The following is a 23,002-nucleotide window of genomic DNA, read 5'->3' as shown; positions in this document are numbered from 1 at the left end:
TTGTAGACCAAGAGTCTGCAGACTCAGTAGGCTACTGTCCACAGTTTTCCTTCTACCACAAGGAGTAACACGATCTTGTGACACGTAAACAACATTCAAATGTGATTTCTGAATGAGAAACTCACTGTGAAATCTTTCCTTATGTGCAGAATGAATGTTGCTTTACTGCTTCCTATTTTTTGTGATTACACTTAAAAGTTGATCACTTACATGTTGAAGAATACAGTACACTTCATACCAATTTGACTTTTTTGCATGTCACTTTCACAGTGTTTCAATATTACTGGAAAGCAGCATATTTACCTTCTGACAAATAATAATAATAATATCACTAATTTTTTTTAAAAAAAGTCAGGTGTGAGTAGGGCTTGTGCACTGAAGGTTCTGTACAAACTTAATTATGTATATAGACAGTTTATCCATTTTGGGAATTGAGGATACTGATGATTTTTGCCTGTTAGCGACTCTGATACTCACAATACATGGATCCCAGGGATTCGGTCCCAGTTCAGTCCCAGGGATTCAGTCCCAGGGATTCAAAGACTTTAGAGTATGCTTTAATTTCAAGTCTGAAGTCAGATAACGAATGACAAAACAAACAGTTTTTTTGCATTATATAATTACAAATTAAGATGTTTTGGATTTTTCCCTTTACTTAAACTGCGGCATCTTGCTTCTTGCCAAATTTCATGATTCTACGTCACAAAATATGTTACACAAATGACTGTATTTTTTGACTGCACTGATTTAGAAGCTTACAATTTTTACTCTGCCAAGGGACCATCAACCTTAGTATGTGAATAAATTTGAACCTCATAGCCAATCTGTTCCAGAGAAAAGGATCTTAACAGATGGGCACACAAATGGATAGATGGAAAAAACATGACCTTTTTTTCCGTGTTGTATAATTACAAATAAGAATTTTTGGATTCTTTTCCTTTACTTATATAAGTTTTGCTGACTAGTCAAGACCTCAATCCAATAAAGAATCATGTAAAGCCAACTTTTAAATTATCTGTAGTAACTGGTATCAATGATTTGAATCATTTCTTGGTACAGAAATTTATCTCTAACACTGCACAAATTTTGCCTCACTTCAACAGACTATGAAAAAAAGGCATCAAATCTGAATGATCCAGTATTTGGCAAAAACTTCTCAGATATCTTTAATCCACTGTCACATGTTGCAGCATGGTACTGATACCATTTTCTCTCACAAAACTGCTGATGGCATGGAGCAGACAATTAAGATAATATACAGAGTCATAAAAGTTAATATATATGGAACAAATTCCATCCTATCACAAAATACTCTTGGCTATGTCGGAGCCTGCAACAACAGTGTGCACACTTTGACATTTATCATTGTTATGCAATCCATTGTCATCTGACAAGCCAACACACCAAGACCAATGTGTTGTGAATTAAAAAAAAAAATTGACAATTTTCCTATTATATAACATTTCATCCTAAGCATCTGCTGATGACTTCCTGATCACTACATCATGTTTATTTATTTAGCATATGGACTCTAAGTACATTTCAATTCTGAATTACACTACTTTATTTCTAAACATTTAATACTTAATCACAACAAAAACATCTAGTCCTTGACTATACAAAATGTTTATAAATTAATTACTCAAAAGTACCATTAATTGTAAAAAAGGTAAATAACTTACAGAAATGTTTGATACAGCACTCAATGCAGTATGTCTTCTAGTTTTATTTACAAATGTTCAATGTGACTACCTTTGTGCCATGACACTATGCCATTTGTAATCAATTTCCTGGCAAATCCTACAAACCAAGTATCAATGTATGGTGGCAAATGTTTGTGTTACCCGTTGTCACAGCTCACTGACATTTCCCAGAAGCAGAGCAACAAACACTCTCTCTTTAAATGTAACCCCATACACAGAAGTAATCTTCAGTCTTCATTTTGTTAAAAATTTCTAAGCAAAACTCAGTTAATTTTTCTTTGTCACTTTCTCTTAAAAGCTTCCAAAAGTTTCAGTTTGTAGGGTTTGAATGACAGACATTTCTGCAGTACCTTCCACATTGTAACACTATGCACATTCAGTTCTATGTTGGCACTTCTTGTTGATATACCCAGGTTACAAACATAGCACTGCTGAAGTTGTTCAACTGCTGAGTCAGAGACTGCTGGCTGACTCTGGCCTGGCACCCTATGTGATGCACAGCTAGTTTGAGTGAAATGATGCACAGCTAGTTTCAGTGAAATGATTGTACCAATTAATAACAGCTTGTTTTTGAGGTGGTGGCTTGCGATATTTAGTCCTGACCTGTTTGTGAACTGTAGTAGCAGATTTGGATTCATGAAACCATAAACAATATTGTCATAAACTTGAAGATACACTTCATTCAGTGCTTTATCAAACATTTCAATTAGTTATTTACCCTTTACACAATTAGAAGCTACTTTTGTGTAATTAATTTTAAACAACCTGTATCTGATGGAGTTTGGGTTGCCATCAGGAATTTCTCATAACCCCCTCTATATGCTTTGGTGCCACATTCTCACCTGATGGGTTGGGCAGTATGGCTCAGTACACTACAGTTGCCTGCTGGTGAGGACACGAATTACCATTTAAAAAGTGAATCTGCACATCTTCCATGCCCCATTCTAAGTAGGTTGAAAGTTGACTATGTCTTGTGGGGTTTATCTAATTCACGGGCTGTCTCAGTAATACAAGGTAAGAACTGGCACACTCATGAGGCATTACAGAGCCATTCTCTCCTCCAGGAATTGGTAATGTTCATCACAGTGAGACTGCCTGCAAGTGCAAGAGGAGGATACTCAAAATGAAGTCAACTGAATCTGAGATCATGGATGTCAGAATGCAACAGTAGTCTTTGACCAGGGCTTCTTTCCTTTGCAGAACAGGCAGCCTGATGGTGGGAATAGACCTAACTGTTCCCAAAATGCTAAACATACTACTATAAAGCTATTAATTTTGTTTCCACGACTGCTGTTCATTCATGCCAGTGCACCGTACTCAACTGCAGAGTATATCAAGCTCAATGCAAAAGTCTGCAGAATTGTCGCTGATGAACCTTATGTGGTTCCACAAAGTTTCTGAACAAGATTATTTCTTATCCTCAACTCAGCAGCCGTTTTGTGAGGTGTGATTTAAAAGACAATGTTCTATCTAGCATGATACCCAAATATATTGGCTCCTTATTGTGATTAAAGTATGTGTCACCAACACAGACTTGTAGAGCCCTATTTGACTGTTTATTATTAAGATGGAAGCAAGTCACTTCTGTCTTGGTAGCATTAAGTCTAAGACTCCATTTTCGGGAGCAGTCTGCCACAACAGACAAAGCAGATGTCATTATTTTTCCACAGTTTCAGAATGACTGTGCCTTGTTGCTATGGCCCAATCATCAGCATAACCAAATTTCTTACAAACTGTTTCTGGCATATCGGCAACGGCCAAAGTGCAGTGGAGCTAATACCGAGCCTTAAGGTAAGCTGTTCTGGAGGAATTTCGGGCTGCTGATTTTGTTTTCCCAAGATAACCTGGGATCCTCTGTTATCAATAACATTGTCACTAAGCTTAGTAACTTTTTGACATAGGATCATCTTCATCAATGTGGGTAGCTGGAGCAACTCTTGGCTGCCATCCCTCCAGCATTGCATACTATCTTTTTTCTGTCATTCACTGAACAATTTTCATGAGGCCCTCTCACTATCCACTGAAAATGAAGAATTTAGGATTGGTATTCCCTAATCCCTTCAGGTGAACATCCTGGAATTACTGCACCAATCCCACAAGTGAATACCAAAGATTATGTTGCTAGCAAGATGACATGCTTACTGGGTAAGGGTTGGCACCAATACATAGCAAGCAATCTCCACCAATTAGACCTGTGCTCATAAACAAGTAGAGCCCATATGAGGTCTCTACCATTGTCCCATGGCCTAAGTTCCAATAGCTGTGTGATTATATCCACGTTGATTTTGCAGGCACCTGCTTTGCGGCCACACAGCTTATCATTACTGAAGATTTGTCAAACTTGCTGTAAGTGGTATGCACAGTATATACCATAACCACAACATTGTTACTGAACTGACAAATTTTTCAACCAACATCACACAACAGATGCCCCACTCAGTAGCAATAAAATTAATCCTAAGGACCACCATTACCTGAAAGCTATTCACAGAGTAGAGCATTAACCTTTTAACTGCTCTGGACATGTTAATGCGCACCTTTGTACCTGGCCCTGTGTGCTCTTAACGTGTTTATGCGTGCCACCAGGCCTTCTACCTGGTACTCTGAATGTGTCTACATGTGCCGCCTTAATGGCACCTGTGTCCTCCTGACGTGTTGACACGTGCTGCCACTTCTTCCCTTTTGGTCTCTGGCCACATTACGTGCCCAGCCGTGCATTTGTTCCGAGTGCCTAGTAGCTGTTCAGCGTTCCGCCGGCACAGTTGAAGTCTCGTGAGCATTTGGTGCTGTGTTCTTGTGTTGCAGTTTTCGTCTGGGCTTTTACTGACTGTTGACGCTGTCAACGTTTTGAGAAGAAAATGGCATGCTGTCGTGGTTGTACAGATGAAGAAATCATCAAAATTCTCACTATAAGCGACAGTGAGAATGAAATTTTCGACAGCGATGGTAGTGATTATTCTTCAACTGAATCTTGAAGTGACAGTCCTGTGACGTGTAGTTCAGCTGGAACAACGCATCTGTCAACAAGGGAGGGATATCATTCAGAATCTGATGGGTCAGAGAGTGATAGTGAAGGGCCAGTGAAAAGAGCTCGCTTCAGCGACACGTTTGACTGGAAGAAAAGTGATTTTTGTCCATTTATGCATGTGTACGCAGCTTCAGCCTCTGGACACAAGTGTGGTTTAGGGCCAGATTAAAGTGTTATTTCATGTTTCCTGATTCAGAGCATTCTCGTTTGTCCAGATGGAAAGAAACAGGTTTTGAGGAACTGTATTCCTTCGTCACTGTTTGTATGCTAATGGCTCCTGTGAAAAAGCTGAAAATCAGTGACTAATGGTCCACAGACATATGTTTGAACACTCCTGTTTTCAGCAAATTATGTCCAGGGACTGTTCTCTGTTAATTTTAAGAATGCTTCACTTCGGTGATAACTCTATCATTAATGAAGGACACAGGTTATTTAAAATTAGGTATATTGTTGATAAAATTCGCACAACATTTTGCAACACATTTCATCCATACCAAAACTTCTGCATTGACAAAAGCTTCTTGTTTTTCAAAGGATGACTATCATTCAAACAGTACAGTCCCTCCAAAAGAAGTAGGTTTGGAATAAAAACATTCATGCTATGTGACTGCCAGATGGGTTACATCCTGGATTTCATTGTTCACACGTGCAAAAATACTGAAATTGGCTTCCACAATCTGGGGAAAAATGGCGACATAGTAGCAACATTGATGAAACCATTTTTAGGAATGGGTCATACGCTCTATGTCGGTAATTGGTATTCAAGCCCAGACCTGTTCCTCTGGATTCATAACCACGGAACAAAGGCATGTGGTACTGTTCACAAAAACAAACCCAACATGCCAAAATTACAGAACAAACTAACATAAGGAGACATACAGTTTATGTCCACTGACACAATCCTAGTGATGAAATGGTATGACAAGAGAGAAGTGTGGATGCTGACTACCTGTAAGACTGCAGAAATGTTTCAGATGGAAAAGACAAACAGAAAGACAGGTGAAAGATTAAGGAAACCACAATGTGTTGCAGATTACAACAAGAGTATGGGTGTTGTTGACCACTGTGACATGCTGCCAAGTTCAGTGCAATCAGTACGAAAGACTGTCAAGTGGTACAAAAACTTCTTTTTCCACATACTGGATCTGTGCATTTTAAATGCCCATGCTCTCCACAGAGTAGTAACAAGATGAAAAATGCAACTAGCGGAATTTCATTTGTGTCTGGTAAGAGAACTTGTTGAAGCTTACACAAAAGAATGGAGGAAAGCTGGCAGAGAAAGCGCTCTGGAGACGAGAATCTTCGAAGATTTACTGGGAGGCATTTTCCAAAGGTCATTGAGATGGAAAACATGAAGAAATGTCTGCCAAAGCATTGGTGCGCAGTATACTCGAAGCAGAAAGTGCGCTGAGAAACGAGATATGAATGTAGAGCATGCAACATACCACAATGTGTAGTGCCATGTTTTGAGGCCTACCACACTAAACAAAACTATTAACCATCTATAATCACTCAGAAGAGAAGAAGCGAGATTGAAATTTTCTAAAAGTAAATGACAACAAAAAGGAAATGAAAAATAATAAAAAATACAAAAATTGTATACAAAATAAAATAAAAACAAAAAAATATATTTTTAACTTTGCCAGTGTCAGTCCAAAGACCGGATCAAAAAGAAGGATGGAAAATATATTCAGAAGGTGTAAGACTTTGAAGCAATTTTACAGAAGTATTACTGCACTCTCAAAAACACGAACTGCATTTCTCAGATGCCATAAAATCTATTACATATGTTAAGCATAAAATTAAAACAAGCACAGAGTTACACTGCTGATTTAAACAAACATCATGTTTGTTTGCATGACCATCTTCTGCAACAGGTCTAACAATTAATTATTGTTAGCTTTGCCATCTTAATCTTACTACAATTAATGAAGAAGAATTTCACACTAGACGCATTTCGCTTTTATTTACAAAGCATCTTCTGTGGTCATTGGTGTTCCTGTTTCATGTTTACATCCTTTGCACACCACTGCTTTCCCTCTCTTCATTAGCGGAGGTTGACATCTAAAGACATCTTTGTATACAATAACTGGCAGTTCCCCCACCCCCTTAAAGTTTTCAGCTTTTCTTCTGCAGCAATGGCACTGTAGCTCACTTCACTAATGGAACTCAAATTGATAATTTATCATTATAGCCTTTCCTACACCTGCTGGCTAATACATTAACACTTCATTGTCAAAATGAGAAGGGACTGAAAATCAAACAGATTTTACATTATCCCACTTCAGTTGAAGATATGAATTCCTGTCAAGCTGTACTTTTTAATTATTACAAAATTAAATTTCAGGTTGAAAGAACCACTTCCTTTTTGCCGCTATCACATTTTTGTTTGCAATTAGTTTTACTTTCCCTACTATTCCATTTTACTGGAATATTAAAAACCCTAACTTTGCAATTGTTCTTTTGCACATACATCATGGGGACAAACAACATCAGCAACTGTCCTAGTTGCCCTTTACTGTCAATAGCTCTTGGTAATTATTGAAAAATATACAATAATGCAATAAAAAGGATATTCTGAAATAAAAGCACATGGTGGTTACACACTGCAAAGGGATCGCTACCTAATTATTCCAGTCTGCTTCCAATGAGCATGCTACTGAATAGTGCAGACCTTTTAAGCTGCAAATGAAAAGAAATTGTGTGCTGCCTCCACGGACACTGAAATGTCCATGGCCAGCTCCACTGAAAATTGCTGTCCCTGTTCCAGCTCTGTCTGTGAGCACTGGACTGTCGGCTGTAATCTTTCAATGGACCCACTGGCAATCGACCTCCACAAACCACCAATTCTGTTCATCACTGATGACATATCAATTCAGCTAACAATCCCATGCTGACCACTGACTCACTGCACATGGCCCCACCATCTTCCATTACAGAGTCCAAATGGGCGCCAAACACAACTGCTCCCCTTCTGCACTGGTCCCATTATAAGCTTGACTACTTACATATCTGTGAGCCAATTAAAGGAAGGAGGGATCTAGTACCCCCATCAGAAGAACAGGTGACATTCAACTCAGACTATGTGACTGATTGAGATGGGATATAAGGCACTGCCTATTTGGTTCAGATCTTCTATAAACAAGACATCAGGGAAACAACAAGAAAGGTGTTCATCATATATGAGGGTAATCAATCCAGTGTCATTAATTCAAAAAAATACCCACCCACTCAAAGAAATTCACCATCTGCTCTTCAGATAGCATTGTCTGCACTTCTACTCTTCAAGCAGCAGTGCATAAACATCAAGAATAGGTCTGCATTCACAGTTTCATTCACTTCAGTAATACAATTCTTAATTATGTTTCAAATCTAATTAATATAAATGAAGATCTAGTATAAAATAGTTGCTTATACTTGCCTGTAACTGTTCAAAATATTTCTCCTGCTTATGAACAGTACTCAACAATGTCTCCTTTTCAAAAATTATCTGTTCATTATTTTGCATTATCATCTTCATCTTTTCTTGTACATTTCTGCCAGTATCAATAATTTGTTGTAATGACTGTTCTAAATTTTTGCATTTTTGCTGCCAACGCAATTCCTCACTAACAGTCAACTTTCTATCAATAACTTGTCTTAAGGAAATAATCTCATCTCCAAGTTCCTCAACTACTTTTTTCACTTCATTATTTATGAGTGAAGAAACAACATCATTGCTTGAATCACTGTTGTCTAGAAACCTTTTATGTTCTGTTTCTAAATTATCTTTGTACATCTGATGAAAAGTCAGTTCTTTTCTAATTTTTTCAAGTTCATTTTCCTTAATAAGAATTTCATTACAACTGACATCAAGTCTTTTTTGCATTGCAAAAAGCTCATTGTGAAATCTATCAATATTTTTGGCATGCATTTCTTGCAAAAGTTCCAGTTCCTTACGTAGCGTGGAAATAACGTGTTCCTGAAGCAAGAACTTTTCTTTTAAAGTTATAATTTCTTGAGTTTTTCCAAAAGAGTCCATCACACTTTCCACAACAATATTGTTCAGAAGTTGCACATCAGCAGATAAACTTGATTTGAAATTCAATATCTGGTCTTCAAGTTTCTGCAATCTGTTAAGAGTGTCTTGTTTGCTCTCACTGACTTTTTCTCTGAAAGAAGTATTTGTGTATTCCAACAAGCCGATTTTATTCTCCAATTCCATTTTCTCTTCAATAAGAGTCTGAATATTTGACTCACTTGATATGAGTTTTTGCTTTTCATCATTGAATTGTTCGTTTAATACTTTAATTTGGTCTTCCAAAATAGTTTTTGAGACTTCTAGCTCTTGCAATTTTAGTTTCAAATTCTGGTACTCATTTTTAAGATGATTATTTTCCCTACAAAGCTTCTTGTAATCATCTCCCATCTTTAAAAACTGCAGGCATCTATTTACACTCTCAGCATGGTTGCCACTTGTGCCAAACCCCACATCATCATCATCATCATCATCATCATCACCATCATCATAAGTGGTCATAGCAGATAGTTTTGAAGTTCTCTCCTCTTCAGCTGAATATAAGTGTGATTTATATCCAACAATCTCATCTCTCACTTTTTGTAATTCCAATTCCAAATCATTCAACTCTTTTCCTTTAAGTTCATTGTCTGCAGAAAGAGTGTCATTTTCTTGCCTTAGAAGGTAGTTATCTTTTTTAAGTGCTTTCATTTCCTTTTGTAATTTTTCAGACATTTCTTTAGCTTCTGTGACTTTAGTAATCATTTTTACACTTTCATGTTTTATAGTGTCAGATTCTTCATTTACTTGCTGCAATGCGCTTTCCAGGTGTTGAATGCGTTTCAGTAGCTGATCTACATAATTTTCTTGAAACAGATGACTAAACTGTATGTAGTCAACACAAAGATGTGCATTATTACTGAACATTTCATCAAGATGCTGAAAAATTTGTTTAGCTTCTTTTAATAAGACTTCCTTAAATCCCTCTTCTTTTATTTTCTTGTTAATTTTGTTTACACATGCAACCATTAATTGAAGATTCATGTTTTCAGACTGTGTTTTACTCAGTTTGACTCTAACTTCACTTAATTCTTTTTCTAACTCTTTTATGTAATGTTTCAGCTGGGACTCCATTTCCTCCCTTGCTGCAAGGAGTCCCTGATCTGTAAGATGCTTAACTGCAAACTCTTCCATGTTACTGAAGTGAGTGAACTTCACTACACGATAAATATTAGATTCCAGTTGAGAGATAACAACACTGAGACCTTGCAAATCGTTTTTGAGAGAAGATATTTCTTTTTTTACACGATTAACACATTTCAATTGGTCTACAGTCCACCTTGAGGAGTCCTGTGGGCACTGGTCATTCTTTGTACTATTCTCAGATAGTTCATTGGTCACTGCAGTATGTTTGTGCATTTCTATCTGAACAGTACTGTTTATTTCTTCACCTATAGCAGCTCCTTTTACATTGGTTACCCAGTGAAGATCAGTCTCTAGTTCCACCACTGTGCTTTCTTCAGTGTGATGCACAGGACTGTCTTGACATTCTGCACAGCTGCCTTTTGATGTACTTCCCAATATAGTAGTACTTTCTGTATTATGTCCTACTGACGGTAAATAAGCTCTTTGGGATGTTAGCTCTGAGAGAAGATCATGCTGAGGAATTACTGACTTAGTACCAGAGGACAAGACATCTGTGCACCAATCGTTTATCTTCAATAAAAATTCTTTATGGTTTCTCAGCTCCATCTGGCAAGCTTGTATATCTGACAAAATATTGTTCTCATTCATTATTGCCTCTGTAGAACTGATGCGAGTTTCACATACATTTATCACTGATTCATCTCCTTGTTCTGCCTCAAATCTACAAGGTGTAAAACTAACTACTGGCACGTCACTAGGAGAAGGATCTCCCCTATTTACTCCAACTATTAGTTTATTAAACTGTTCATCATTTCTGTTATCCAACACCAGTGATGCAGGCAGTGAATGCTCACTGGAACTCAGAGATTCAGTCTTTTCTTTATTCGCTGTGAACTGAAGATCATCATCATTTACGTCTTTTCTTGTTATATAATTTTCTCTGGCTAGCTTCTCAAATTCTGTTTCATCTGTGTGTTCAATACCACTATTCAAATTCTTAGACTCAGCAGAACTCTGAAGAAGTATCTGTTTTTCCTTTTCAAACTGCATCCTAGAAATAAAAGAAAATAATTTACATTTTCATTTCATAATAATGAAAAAATACTGTTATTAGAAGCAAAATTCTCTTGAGAAAACTGTAAAATTACATGAAACAGAAAGGCTGGCCATTGGGCACTATGGAGGCCTCCCATACCCAGGAATAAGGGGGGGGGGGGGGAGGATTTGCAGACCCCCTCCACATACAGCTTTCAGAGAAAGGAAAAAAATATATTCGAGTAACATGTTTTCCTTTCAAGAAAGTCATTTAAAAGTCGATGTTTCACAGTTTTTTAACAGGGTCAGAACTGGAACTTTTTTCTGGCTATTTACAAGTCACCATTTGCCTTCCAAAATGTTAAACTACTCAATACCCTGAGGTCTAACTGACCACGCACCGCCCCCCTCCCACAATCTATCTTATGGGCACCCTTGCCCATTACTCAACACTTTCTCGATAGGAAAGAACTAATGACAGGCATAGGGACTTGCTATTCTGCCCCCCCCTGAAAGGACACACTGGCCAGTAATTCTGTCAGCTCAAAATATACTGTATGGCACACCACACATAAATGTAAGAAGTTAATGTTAATTTACCTCAGCTCCTCTTTGATTTGAACAAGTTGTAGGCCAAAATTTTCTTCCATGTTTATCCTCAACTTAGACAAAGCTGCTTCATGACTTTCCTTCTGACTCTGTAAGCTGTGTAATGCTGATGTCTTAGCTTTATGTTCCTCTTCAATACTGTGCATTAAACTTCTGATCTAATTGCCAGAACATGTCAGTATCAGTATGCTAATACATCAAAAGTAAAGTACAGTATTGTATTTTCAGTACTATACTGAGATTTACCTCTTCTGCTGCTCTTCTTTTTTCTTCTGTTAATTCCATGCATTTCCTTTGCAATTCCACCTCTTTTGCTTTCAGAGCATCATCTTTTTCGACAATGTTTTTATTTAATTCCTTTATTCTTGCATCTTTTATTTGAACTGCAATTTCTAATTCACATTTCTGTAAAAAGAAAGAAATTAGCACTCAAGTTCAGTAAAATCAACTTTTTTCTACTTCAGAAAAATACTGCTGTAGTATAAAAAAATGACGTATTCTAATCACAAACTAAATTTATAATACCAAAGTCCCCTATGGGAGTAGACATTAACTCACAAGGGGTTTACTTCAAACTTGGTACACTTTCAATGGTGCTTTAGGACAACAAAATGTGCAAGTAGTAAGACTTACTACTAAGGCAATTTCAAGAAAATTGCAAGGTAAATTTCACACATCAGTGACATACTGGTGTATTGTGACCCTGAGCACTAGATGGCAGTGGTCATGTGGTTAGCTTTCAAGCTCTGTAATCCTAGTCATATTATTTCATACATATTACATTTGAAAGGTAATATGATAAAAAGAAACACCTCATTGATGCCAACCTGTCTGGGTGGTAGTTGGCATTTATTTGCCTGAACTTTTATTGACTTTCCAACGTTATTTCGTTGTTTGCTAATTTTTATTATCACAATAAATATTATATTTATAACCACTGTAAATGACCAAACACAAAGTTTTCCTGCCTGTTGTGATTTCTGAAATCCCTTATGCCTGTAATTGGAAAAGGTACTGATAACTGCTTCGCACCTGGACACTTTCATTTGCAGACACAGGTTTCAAGGAAAGCAGACAGGCATGGAAAGCCCAAGTAAAAAGATTGGTAAATAAAGGAGTAAGTAACTTTATTCACTAATACAATGAGTTACAATATGTTGGAATATGATGATATAGTACAATTAATAGTCAGGTGCGGTTTAGACATTACAAGTTGTAGAATGATCTTTTTCTTATAGACACAGAAAACATAATTAAAATGGCATCTACTAAAGCAAATGAATGCAGTTTTCCTACAAGCAAAAGGAATCCTCAGAGTTTCTCAGGAAAAATGAGGCTCACTGACATTTTGAAAAATTCCTTTCTTGGGACATTTTCCGATGCAAGCCATGTGTAACACAACATTTTCATTAATATCAGTGTCAAAAATTCACAAAGTATGTCTGGATGCATTTTAATGACAAAAACAATCAATTTTTGGCAATATAATGTAACTGAATAGATGAAAAAATCTACTCACCAAGAGGTGGCAGGAGAACACACATATAGAAAGAAAGTTTTTGCTTATGCAAGCTTTCTTCCAGCAGAAAGGTTGAAGGGGAAGAAAGAGGGGTGAAGGGAAAGGAACTAGACAGGTTTAGGAAAAGGGATAGAGTTCGGAAAAATCACCCAGAACCCAGGGTCAAGGGAGCATTACCACACAGGATAAAAAGGAAAGACTGATTGTTGGGGAACTCAACAGATGAGATTTGAAAACCTGAGAGCTTAAATGTGGAAGACAGGGTTTGTATGAATCAAGTCAATGCCATAAAGAAACACAATTCAACAGGAAGAGGAATTACAGCGCAAATTATATAATAAATAATACAGCATATTTGGAGAGATCTAAAACACCTTCAACACTTTCCACACTGAACCATTTTTTGAACATGTTTTGTCCCTTCAGACTGACACTTTTCAAGCAATTTCATGGAGGTTTTATAGAAGTCATGAAGAAAATACAACCATTTATATTAAAGTATGAACCTTCATCTTTCTTTTGCTGTTAAACATTTTTTTCTGAATGTAAATGATATTTTTTCTAGAATCCTGCAAGTCAAACATTTTACCAAGAAAGAAGAAATTCTAACTTCTAAAACCCATTTTTTTTAATATTTGAAAGAAATAAGCATGCACAAAAAAATATATTTTATTGAAAAAATGTGCATAGAAGAAAAATTCAAGACAGAAGTACAGTCTCTTTTTTTTTAAAAAAAAATCAAGCATAATCTATTCAGGTATGGTAATATTTGAAACAGTCAGGTAAGCAGAGACCATCATTACACTGCTTACACCACCATCCCATTTCTTTTCTTACTCTTTTCCCTGTTTCTTTTTTCCCCATATCTGCACACACTTTACAGCACTTTCCTGCAACTGGGATCTTTCCTGGAAAGTGTCACACAAACACTCTGTATACGCTTGGTGATGGTCCATCTTGTGAATCCTGAAGAGCCTCCACACCACCATCAGTTGCTAGCTGCTTACTTAAGGCCTTAATGAAGGACACCAGAGATGTTGTCTTTTTTGTTGGTTGTTTGTTTGTTTGTACACAACCCAATTATTCACTACTGCTAAAAGAAATAAGGGAAAGAAATTTTTTTTCCACAATTTCAATGTCCTCCGACAGAAAGGATGATGGCTCGATAGCTGGTCAACCCTGCCTACCCCAGTTTCACCATTGTTATAGTCTATTACAACATCTGGTTTACATCTCTCTACTTGTTGTTCTTTGTTTCTGGTACCAGGAACAGTTGAAGTTGCTCAATGTTTGGCTGAAAGACGCTACACATCCCTGGCTGATTTTCATTTTACTGCAAGTAAATATTCCTACCTCCAAAAATATGATTTCCCCCTTCCCATGCCTCACAGTCTTCATTTCATCGGGTAGACCCTTCCTGTTTTTCATTACAGTGCCTACACCCAAGGTTTTACTCTGCCACAGATAGTCCAACACGGCAGGGCTTGTGTAGAACCTATCCATATAAATGCAGTGTGCTTTGCCAAAATACTCTCCATGCTACCTCCCAATTACTGACAAGACAGAGTTATGTACATTGTTTGCTTTAACTGTGTAAATCCCACAATTCAAAATATAGCATGTTGTTGAGTCACACAGTAGATAAATCTTGATTCTATATTTATTTTGTTTGCTTTTCATATACATTCTGAATCCTATTCTGCCTCTGAAGGGGCATATTCCTTCATCAATTGTGAGGTTCACCTGTGGTTTCAAGTTATTCTTACACTTTGTGACGAAAGAACTGAAGAAAGGCCTAATGTAGTGGAGTGGATCATGTCTTCAGTGATCTTGTTTTATGAATTTCATGTTGTCATTAAAGTGCAATGTCAGGGTTGCTAGAAATTTCCCTGAGCAAAATTCCCTGATTTCCAGACAAGTTTCAGCTTTTTTCCCTGACAAAGTTTGAGATCTCAAGGGTACGTTAAGACATAAGTATCTGTCTTTGCAGCTATGGTATAAAAAACCATAGTGCAAACAAGGAAATATCTAAGAAACTTGCAAGCAGGTGGTGTTTCCCGATGCGAGCAAAAATATTAAGTTCTAACATCAGCATCTTTTGTAATGAACTGTTTTTAGATGGAGAAAGCAAGCCAAATGATATATGTGTTTCATTAAGACCATTGATGTTTTTTATTTCAATAAAATGAAACACATTTGGTGACAAAAATACTCATTTTCTTGTAGTCGCAAGGCAGATTTAAAATAGCTTCATCGATTTCAGAAATAACCTCAGAAAAAAGTAGGCCTCTTGAAAAAAGTGTATAAGGAGAGGAAGAACTGTGTAAAGTGACACTGTAGGTGACCACTGATAAATGATGGTTCCACTATGTTCATTATTGTTAGTTATTATTCACTGTGTTATATCTATTATGTTACAGGTATTTTGTGATTTTTCTTTTGAGAAATATATGAGTACAAGCTGTACAAACCACTGAACGACAATTTTCTTCTTCTTATCGTCCATACTTTCTAACATATTAACTACTTTTGAAGTGCCAAAATGTACTAGAACAAATAAAATGTCTATAAAACACCACACTGTACAACCTACTTGCGGTCAGACAGTCACAGTTCCCGAAATCCATCGTTCATGGCCTCTGGCCTGCTGAGGAGCATGGCAATCCTGAGGCCATGGATAAACCATGAAAATACACTACATTATGCCACACACAACAGACCCGGGCTGTGGGCAGACTGATGAGACCAGATCTAACAGGCAGGGCCTGCACATTAAAGGGAACCATATGTGCTACAGATCAGCAGGCCCAATCATTACAGATACCCACAGAAATGGCCTGCAGTTTTGGCCCGTCACAGAAATCCACTCATGCGGCCAGCTATTCATGAGTCACAGACAAAATGTTGACGAAACGAGGCCACGGTGTTCAATCCATGCAACAGATAACTTGTTCAAATACTCTGACAATCAATAATAATGAGGATAGGTAGCACCTCACTGTAACAATGATTGCTGAGTCACAAAAAGGTACATAGAAAAGACAACCATACTCTTACAACTAAATTTTCAGCCGTAGCTTTTGTCAGAAAATGAGAGCACACACATATTCACACAATCACTCAGACACAACTCATGCACACATGACCGCCGTCTCCAGCCACTGCATCTATAGTCTCTGAGAATCAGATCCAAACAAACCACTCCTCATGCCTCCTTGCCTCTCGTTGGCAGCTGCTAGGCTACTGCCAAGAAGTGGTGGCAGCACTGAGTGCAAGCTGAGGGGATTGGTAGGAAGGAGAGAAGCAGTAGTAACGAGGGAAGTGCGCACGTACTCAGCTGGATCCAGCCAGCGACGGTGCATGACACCTCAGTAAACAAACCATTTCATCTACTGACACAAAAACAAGATATTTCCAGCGTTTTTTATTTATTTATTTCAAATTTCCCTTGTTTCCCTTTTGTGTTAAAAATTCTCTGATTTCCCTGAATTCCAGAACCTGTGGCAACCCTGAACATAAACAAAATTGAAGTAAATCTGTCTCTACTGATTACCTTGCTTATCCATGAAATATTTATAAATGCATCCTTTGACCATTAGTCACTTATTTTTGGCAACAAGTTATTCCTGTTCCACAACACTAATGTGCTGAAAGATGAAGCACTATCAGTTTTCCAATCTAAGTTTTACCATAGCCACATGTTATGTTCATCTTTGTAACATATAGAAAATCTAACACATAGAAAATTTGTTAAACAAATCTGGACAACTGCATTACAAATATCACCTCATTTTTTAGTAGAATATAATCATCAGGTTTGATTCCTGTGTTCCATTGCTGATTCTGTATAAGTTCCTTTGTAGACTGAAGCTGGTGATTTAATGATGCTACTTCAAGAGCTAGATGTTCTCCTTTTAACTGTAACTCATCACGGCTTCTTAGTGCATCTTTTAGTGAACCTGACAATTTCTGCACAATATTATCCCTCTGTTCCAATGCAGCCTTGAACTCAAGCATCTGAAAAATATACAAAAAAAGCATATGTAACTACATAAACGCACTATTAAGAAAATCAACAAATGGTGTATATTTAAATAATGCCATTATCTAAACCAGGAAACAGGAACTCACTTGTTAGTATGACACAATGACACATAAACTGTGAATAAGCATTTCGTTTTAAAAATAATAAAGACTTTAACATAAGAAAATATATCCTACAGTATATTTCAATTGTGAAATTACTTCTTAAACAAACCCATGGCACACTTTAGTTACAGATTGGCAAGAGATAAATCATAGTTGCTGACAGGAGGAAAGGAAATGCTACAAAATAAGCTCCCATCTCTCAAGTTCACAGGCACTGGTAACATTCCAAACTGCATGGTACAATGGCTGTCGGGCCAGACCTTATTGTAAGGTGAATGTATAAATGTCTACAGCAATGTTTTACCCCCAGAAAACAATGCTGAGTGTCAATTTGATACTCCCAAATTAAGCCTGTGAAGAATTTATTGACTTGACACTAAATACTGATACTCCTTTTCCTGGGTTAGGCAAATTATGACAGTTATTTCAGCTCGCTCCAGTTAACCTGTTACCACTGAGATCACTGTCGATGAAGACATTATTGACATAATACTAAAATACAAAATGAATGTGACAGAAGGAGCAATTAGCAACCTCACAACTCTTCTTGTAAAGATAAAAAATATTTTTGTGTATTACAAATGTTGCTGATTATCCAGACTGGATTTCATGGCACAGAGGATTTGAGTGTTTGAAATCACTGAATAAGTGAAAGACTGGCCTTGGAGGATTATTGTACCTCTGATGATGCATTTTTTGTAACTGACACATTTACATTTTATGTTCTCTCTGAAACACTCGATCACCACTTCCTATAAAGATGATAAGCTCAATGAGCTTAACTACTGGGAAATTTTAGTCTTTCTATTTTTTGAATGAGACTAGCTTCGCCCTTATGTAAAGTGAGAAATTTTACGAACATCATCAGATACATTCCTGAGAAAGTCAAGTATCTAATTTGTGGGACAGATGAGAAAGAATGTTTTGCTTGCAGTTTTTAGTCTGAAGATTGGTTTGATACTGTTCTCAGTGTTAGTCTTGTACAAATCTCTTTGTTTCTGCATAACTACTACACTGTTCATACATTTGAAACAGCCAAGGAGGATACAACTCTTAATGTTTCTTAAAATATGTCACTAGAGACCAAATTCTTTCTCCTTGTAACTGTGCACTGCACCATTCTTTTTCTGTTAACTTACAATACTAAACAATTGCCGAATTCAAAGATTGGATAATTGCTATTATTTGGCATTAGAAACATGTGTGGTACTGTCGTCGGTGGCTGTGGCCGTCGTGGCAGTGTTCTCGTCTCTCAGTGCTGTCATCTGACTGGGGAGGTTTCCTCAATCATGTAGAGGTGGGGCTGGGATGACATAATTAAAAAAAGGATACAGAAAGGAGAAAGGGAATGAAAGCCTGATATGTCGGCAAAGGAGTAGGAATGTAATGAAGGAAAATGGGGGAAGGGAAGTGGGGACTGGGACAGTGGAAGATTAAGTTCCAAAGGCATACACAAAGGTGGAGAGAATCCAAATGTTGCTGCTTGTGAAGCAGCTGCTGAAGTCAGTCACAATGTATTACTCATAATGCTTAGGAACATAGCTACCTAACTGGCCTTTTCCCATAGCTTGTTAGTGTAGAAAAAACTGCCATTCAGCATTGCAAAACTGATCACGACTTGAACTGCAGTTCCTTCTTGTACTGCTAAAGCCCTTCCAAAAACCTCTCTATGGAATCTGTCTCCCTAGTTGCACCCATCAAATCCTTGACACCCGCATTCTACATGATTTGTGAAATTTTTTTAATCCCAGCCACACACAAAATCCAACTGTGGCTTGATAGAGTAGGAATTCTTTCAGTAGTGACCAACAACTTCAACCTACTGTCTGCAGTCTCTATCCCCCAAATTGCCCTTAAACAAAGCTACTTGCTGGTTCACCTTTCACATTCGTTCCCCTCTCCACTTTAAGGTCCCCCTCCACCTCATTTACCTATCAGCTGCCGTACTCAAGAGTGCTACTTGCCCCAGTCAGATGGCAGTCTCAGGTGACAATAGTGACACAAGGTCCACTATTCACTGCCCCTTCGATCTGGTAAGCAGTGATCTACTCTCTTCTACACATTTTCTTACATCTTGGATTTAAAACTGTGCACTGTACCTTCTTATGGTATTCCTCCACTTGGATATGATTTTCAGTTTCTCCATACTCAGAACATGTTTTGCACATATCTTCTGTTGGCTGGGATTCATTCTGTGAATCAAGTTGAAGTCGGGCTGCTTCTAGTGCTGCATCTTTACCTGAAAGATGAAAACAACAAATGTGGAGCCATTATTCATGTTTGAATAAAATCAAATCTGCATGTACGTGTGTGATCCCCAGGCTTTTTGCCTAACTCAATCATCAGAATTTCTATGCAACATCCATAACACATTTTACAGATGAGCTGTATGTGCTCAGACAACAACAAAGCTAACCACACACACTACAAATGTTGGTCAGCTTTTGCCACTTCACTTTCCACACTTACTACAAAGCATGTAACCTTATAGCTCATATGTATAATTTAAATGTTAGGTCGCAAGCAGTAATAGTCAGCTAAAAGGCTATTTTTGTAGGGAAAAGATTCAACAAAGATTGTGAGAGACAACAATTCAGGTTGTTCGTTAGAGCATAATTCTGTACTCATTGCCATAGTCACTTACTTATGAAAAGTGTAAAGTCATAAACCAGGTTTATTGTGGCAGGGACTGAAATAATTGTTCACCAGGCTACGAGCTCATCTCTTTGTTATGGTGCTTACGCCAGTGAAATTTCATTATGGCTGCATACTCACTTTGTCACACTTTAGAAAACAAAGAGAACGAGAAAGAGAAAGAAAGAAAGAAAGAGAGAGAGAGAGAGAGAGAGAGAGAGAGAGAGAGAGAGAGATAAACATTTGCAGTTCCTGTTTCTCATTGTAAGTAGAACTGATGATGATGATGATGAGGGCCAAGGATATTAAAATAAACTTCCATTCTGTCAACCAGATTCAGAACATTGTCATCCACTAAAAGCAAATTGTCATAAATTTTTGACTACACTGGTGTCCAAAATTAAAGCAACAAATGGAAATTTTGCAAGGTTGTGTTTATTTTGCCACAAAACAGTACAGACAGGTGATTGTAAAGTAGAAACAGTGTAAAGAATACAGAGTGTAATCAGCTGCAACATCCATAATAGGAGACAAAAATTTTCTTCATTTTTTTTTTCATCTTAACGGATTTGCACACACATTCTGACAACTGGTTAATGTGTTCAGTATGGGCTGTGACCACCTATGGCACCAATATAGGCCTGACAACAATGTGACATGCTGTAAAGGATGTCATCAATCTCATGTTGAGGAAATAGTGCCCATTCTTCCTGCAGAGCTGCTCGCAAGTCTTGGAGAGTGGTTGGTTGATGCTGACATGATGCAACCCATCTCCCTAATTCATCTCAGACATGCTCTATGGGATTCAAATTGGAGAGCAACCAGGCAACGCTATGCATGCAGTATCTTCTGTTTCCAAAAAAACATCAACCACGCATGCTCTATGAAGTCGAGCATTATCGCCCTTCAATATGAAGTCTGGCCCCACAGCACTTTGCAACAAGAGTGCATGAGATCCCAAGATCTCACAATACCTGATAGCAGTTAAATCTTACTGATTCACCCACACAATTGCAGGAAGAGGTGTTCGAATGGTCAACATAACCCCTGCCCACACTATTACGGATCCTCCTTGGTATTGGTCTCTTTCCACAATGTTTGGGTCCCAAAATCGTGTTCCACATGCCCTCCAGATGTGAATCCATCAATAATCACTCTCCAGACCAAACTGGGACTCATTTGTGAAAAGAACAATCAACCATCCAGGTAGCATGCTGACTGCTCCTCTCTAGACGTTTTCTTCTGTGAAGACACACCAGAGGTAAACAGACTGCAGGTCTCCAACAATAAAAGCTACTCTTCTGAAGCCTTCTGTACACCGTTTGCCTCAATGCAACATGTCCAGGAGATGCTATGAGGTCAGATGTCAGTTGCAGTGTAGTACTAACGTGGTGCCGTCGTGCAGTTCCAGCGAAATAATGGTCCACTCTTTCTGATGCCACACGTGGTCGGCCCTGTCCTGGTCTCTGGAATATAGTTCCAGTCTCTTTAAACTGTTACCTCTTCTGAGAAAGAACAGAACAAATCACATTAAGCCACTGGTCCACATCAGTTTGTGAATCTCCTGCTTCTATTCTTTCTATGGCCCTTCACAGCAGAGAGTCTGTAAACGTCTTTTCTGTGTCACACTGCACCGTCTGTGACAGTGTACACAGCGATTGTGGGAGTCGGACTACCCTGCAAACACTACCCTGCTGGATAGGTGCCCTGACGTCATTGTTGGCGCAGTTGTCCGTTGAAAGGAATGCCATCTTCCACGCAGAACACTATTGTAATGACAACTGTTGACAGTTTGTATGATTATATTGTGAATTAGACACAGGACAGGGAAATAGTAGTTTGTTGCTTTAATTTTGGATACCAGAGTATTTCTGTAGTTGTTGGACCTTAAAACAATTTTATGGGGAGGTACAGAGCAATGTGAAAACAGATCACTTATCAGTCAAAGTTACTTCAAACACCTTGTGGCAAGAAGAGCTTTGGAGAGTTGTGTCAGTGACAAAATGAAATCTAATGACTGGGCATTCACCAACATTAATTCATCCAACACCACTATGAGTGCAAAACTACAATCAGAATCAGGCTCTGACAGCCAGTAGTAAATGCATGTGGTTACTAACTTGGTGCAAGCCTTGGGGCCTGCGTGTTATTTTCACTGTTTGTTTATCCAAGCAGCTTCCCACCTGATCTGATGAAGCTGGTTAGGCTCCATTCCAGGATTTTCCACTACAGAAAAATTAGAGGTGGGCACTGGGAATCAAACCTAGAACATTTGCATCAGCAGCCAGCAGCATTAACCATCGGACTATGGAAGATTGCAGGGAATAGTGTGTTGGAACACATAGACCCGTGACATTTGACATTTTCTCCTTCCACAGAATTAAGTAATTGGTGATGATAGCGGGTCCTCATCACAGAAAGTCAGATTTGCTCTCACAACATGTCAGGAGTAAAATTTCTACACTTTGTTACCACAGAAAAATCTACTCAGAGGTATCTTGGGTTCAATGATGCACTCAGGCAGACTCCCTCACATTTATTACAAAAGAAAGAACATAGAACTGACCATACCACAAATGGTGCACATCGCATGTTGGAAATGCATTACACTGAATTTTATGTGAAAAGTAAATAGGGATATTTAATGAACAACTGAACAATGTGTCAAGATAAAAAGAGAATTGGTACAACAGTTTGGAGTCAACTGAAACATAAGGTATCAGGGCTTAGATTTAACTTGTGATATTACGATATAGTGTTATGTGACATCATGGCTGGGTGGCGACTTTGAAGGTGTTTGGTAATATGTGGAGGTGCACTCTAGTGTGGACTTTTAATGTTTTTATAATAATTTGTCATGTTTTATCTTTTTTTAGTCAGTAGATGCAGCTGATGTTAGAAAGTGAAGAGTACTTTGTTTTATGGTTTGGAATTGTTAGTAGTTGCTGTGGAAATGATATGAGCAGCATCATTAAGTTTTTGCAGCTCTATGGTGTGCTGGCTGAATATATGCATTGCTATAAATATGGCAGGTGCACAAAGTTGACAAAAGTTGCTGCCAGATTTTGTTTATTCTTCTTTATTTTGAAAGACTATATGATGATTTTATTTGTGTCAATTTTACTGTTATTTGCATTTTTTTTAAGTTGCCGGGTGAGTCGTTTTTGGAGGACAGGTGGTGG

At 37.9% G+C, this 23,002-nt stretch overlaps 1 protein-coding gene across 1 annotated transcript in view; it reads right to left on the bottom strand.

Annotated features, from left to right (window-relative positions):
- LOC126154495 (A-kinase anchor protein 9-like) overlaps nucleotides 1–23,002 on the bottom strand; it is a 510,657-nt gene that overhangs the window by 416,176 nt on the left and 71,479 nt on the right. Inside the window, exons 4-8 of the mRNA XM_049916148.1 lie at nucleotides 19,286–19,425; nucleotides 16,824–17,054; nucleotides 11,765–11,923; nucleotides 11,510–11,676; nucleotides 8,153–10,925 (exon numbers count right to left, since the gene is read on the bottom strand). Of these exons, the coding sequence (XP_049772105.1) occupies nucleotides 8,153–10,925; nucleotides 11,510–11,676; nucleotides 11,765–11,923; nucleotides 16,824–17,054; nucleotides 19,286–19,425 (3,470 nt within the window). The remainder of the gene's footprint in view (nucleotides 1–8,152; nucleotides 10,926–11,509; nucleotides 11,677–11,764; nucleotides 11,924–16,823; nucleotides 17,055–19,285; nucleotides 19,426–23,002) is intronic.

This window comes from Schistocerca cancellata, chromosome 2 (assembly GCF_023864275.1).
Source record: "Schistocerca cancellata isolate TAMUIC-IGC-003103 chromosome 2, iqSchCanc2.1, whole genome shotgun sequence".
NCBI lineage: Eukaryota > Metazoa > Arthropoda > Insecta > Orthoptera > Acrididae > Schistocerca > Schistocerca cancellata.
The sequence above is the reverse complement of the archived record's forward strand: the minus strand, read 5'-3'. Positions and strand labels throughout refer to the sequence as shown.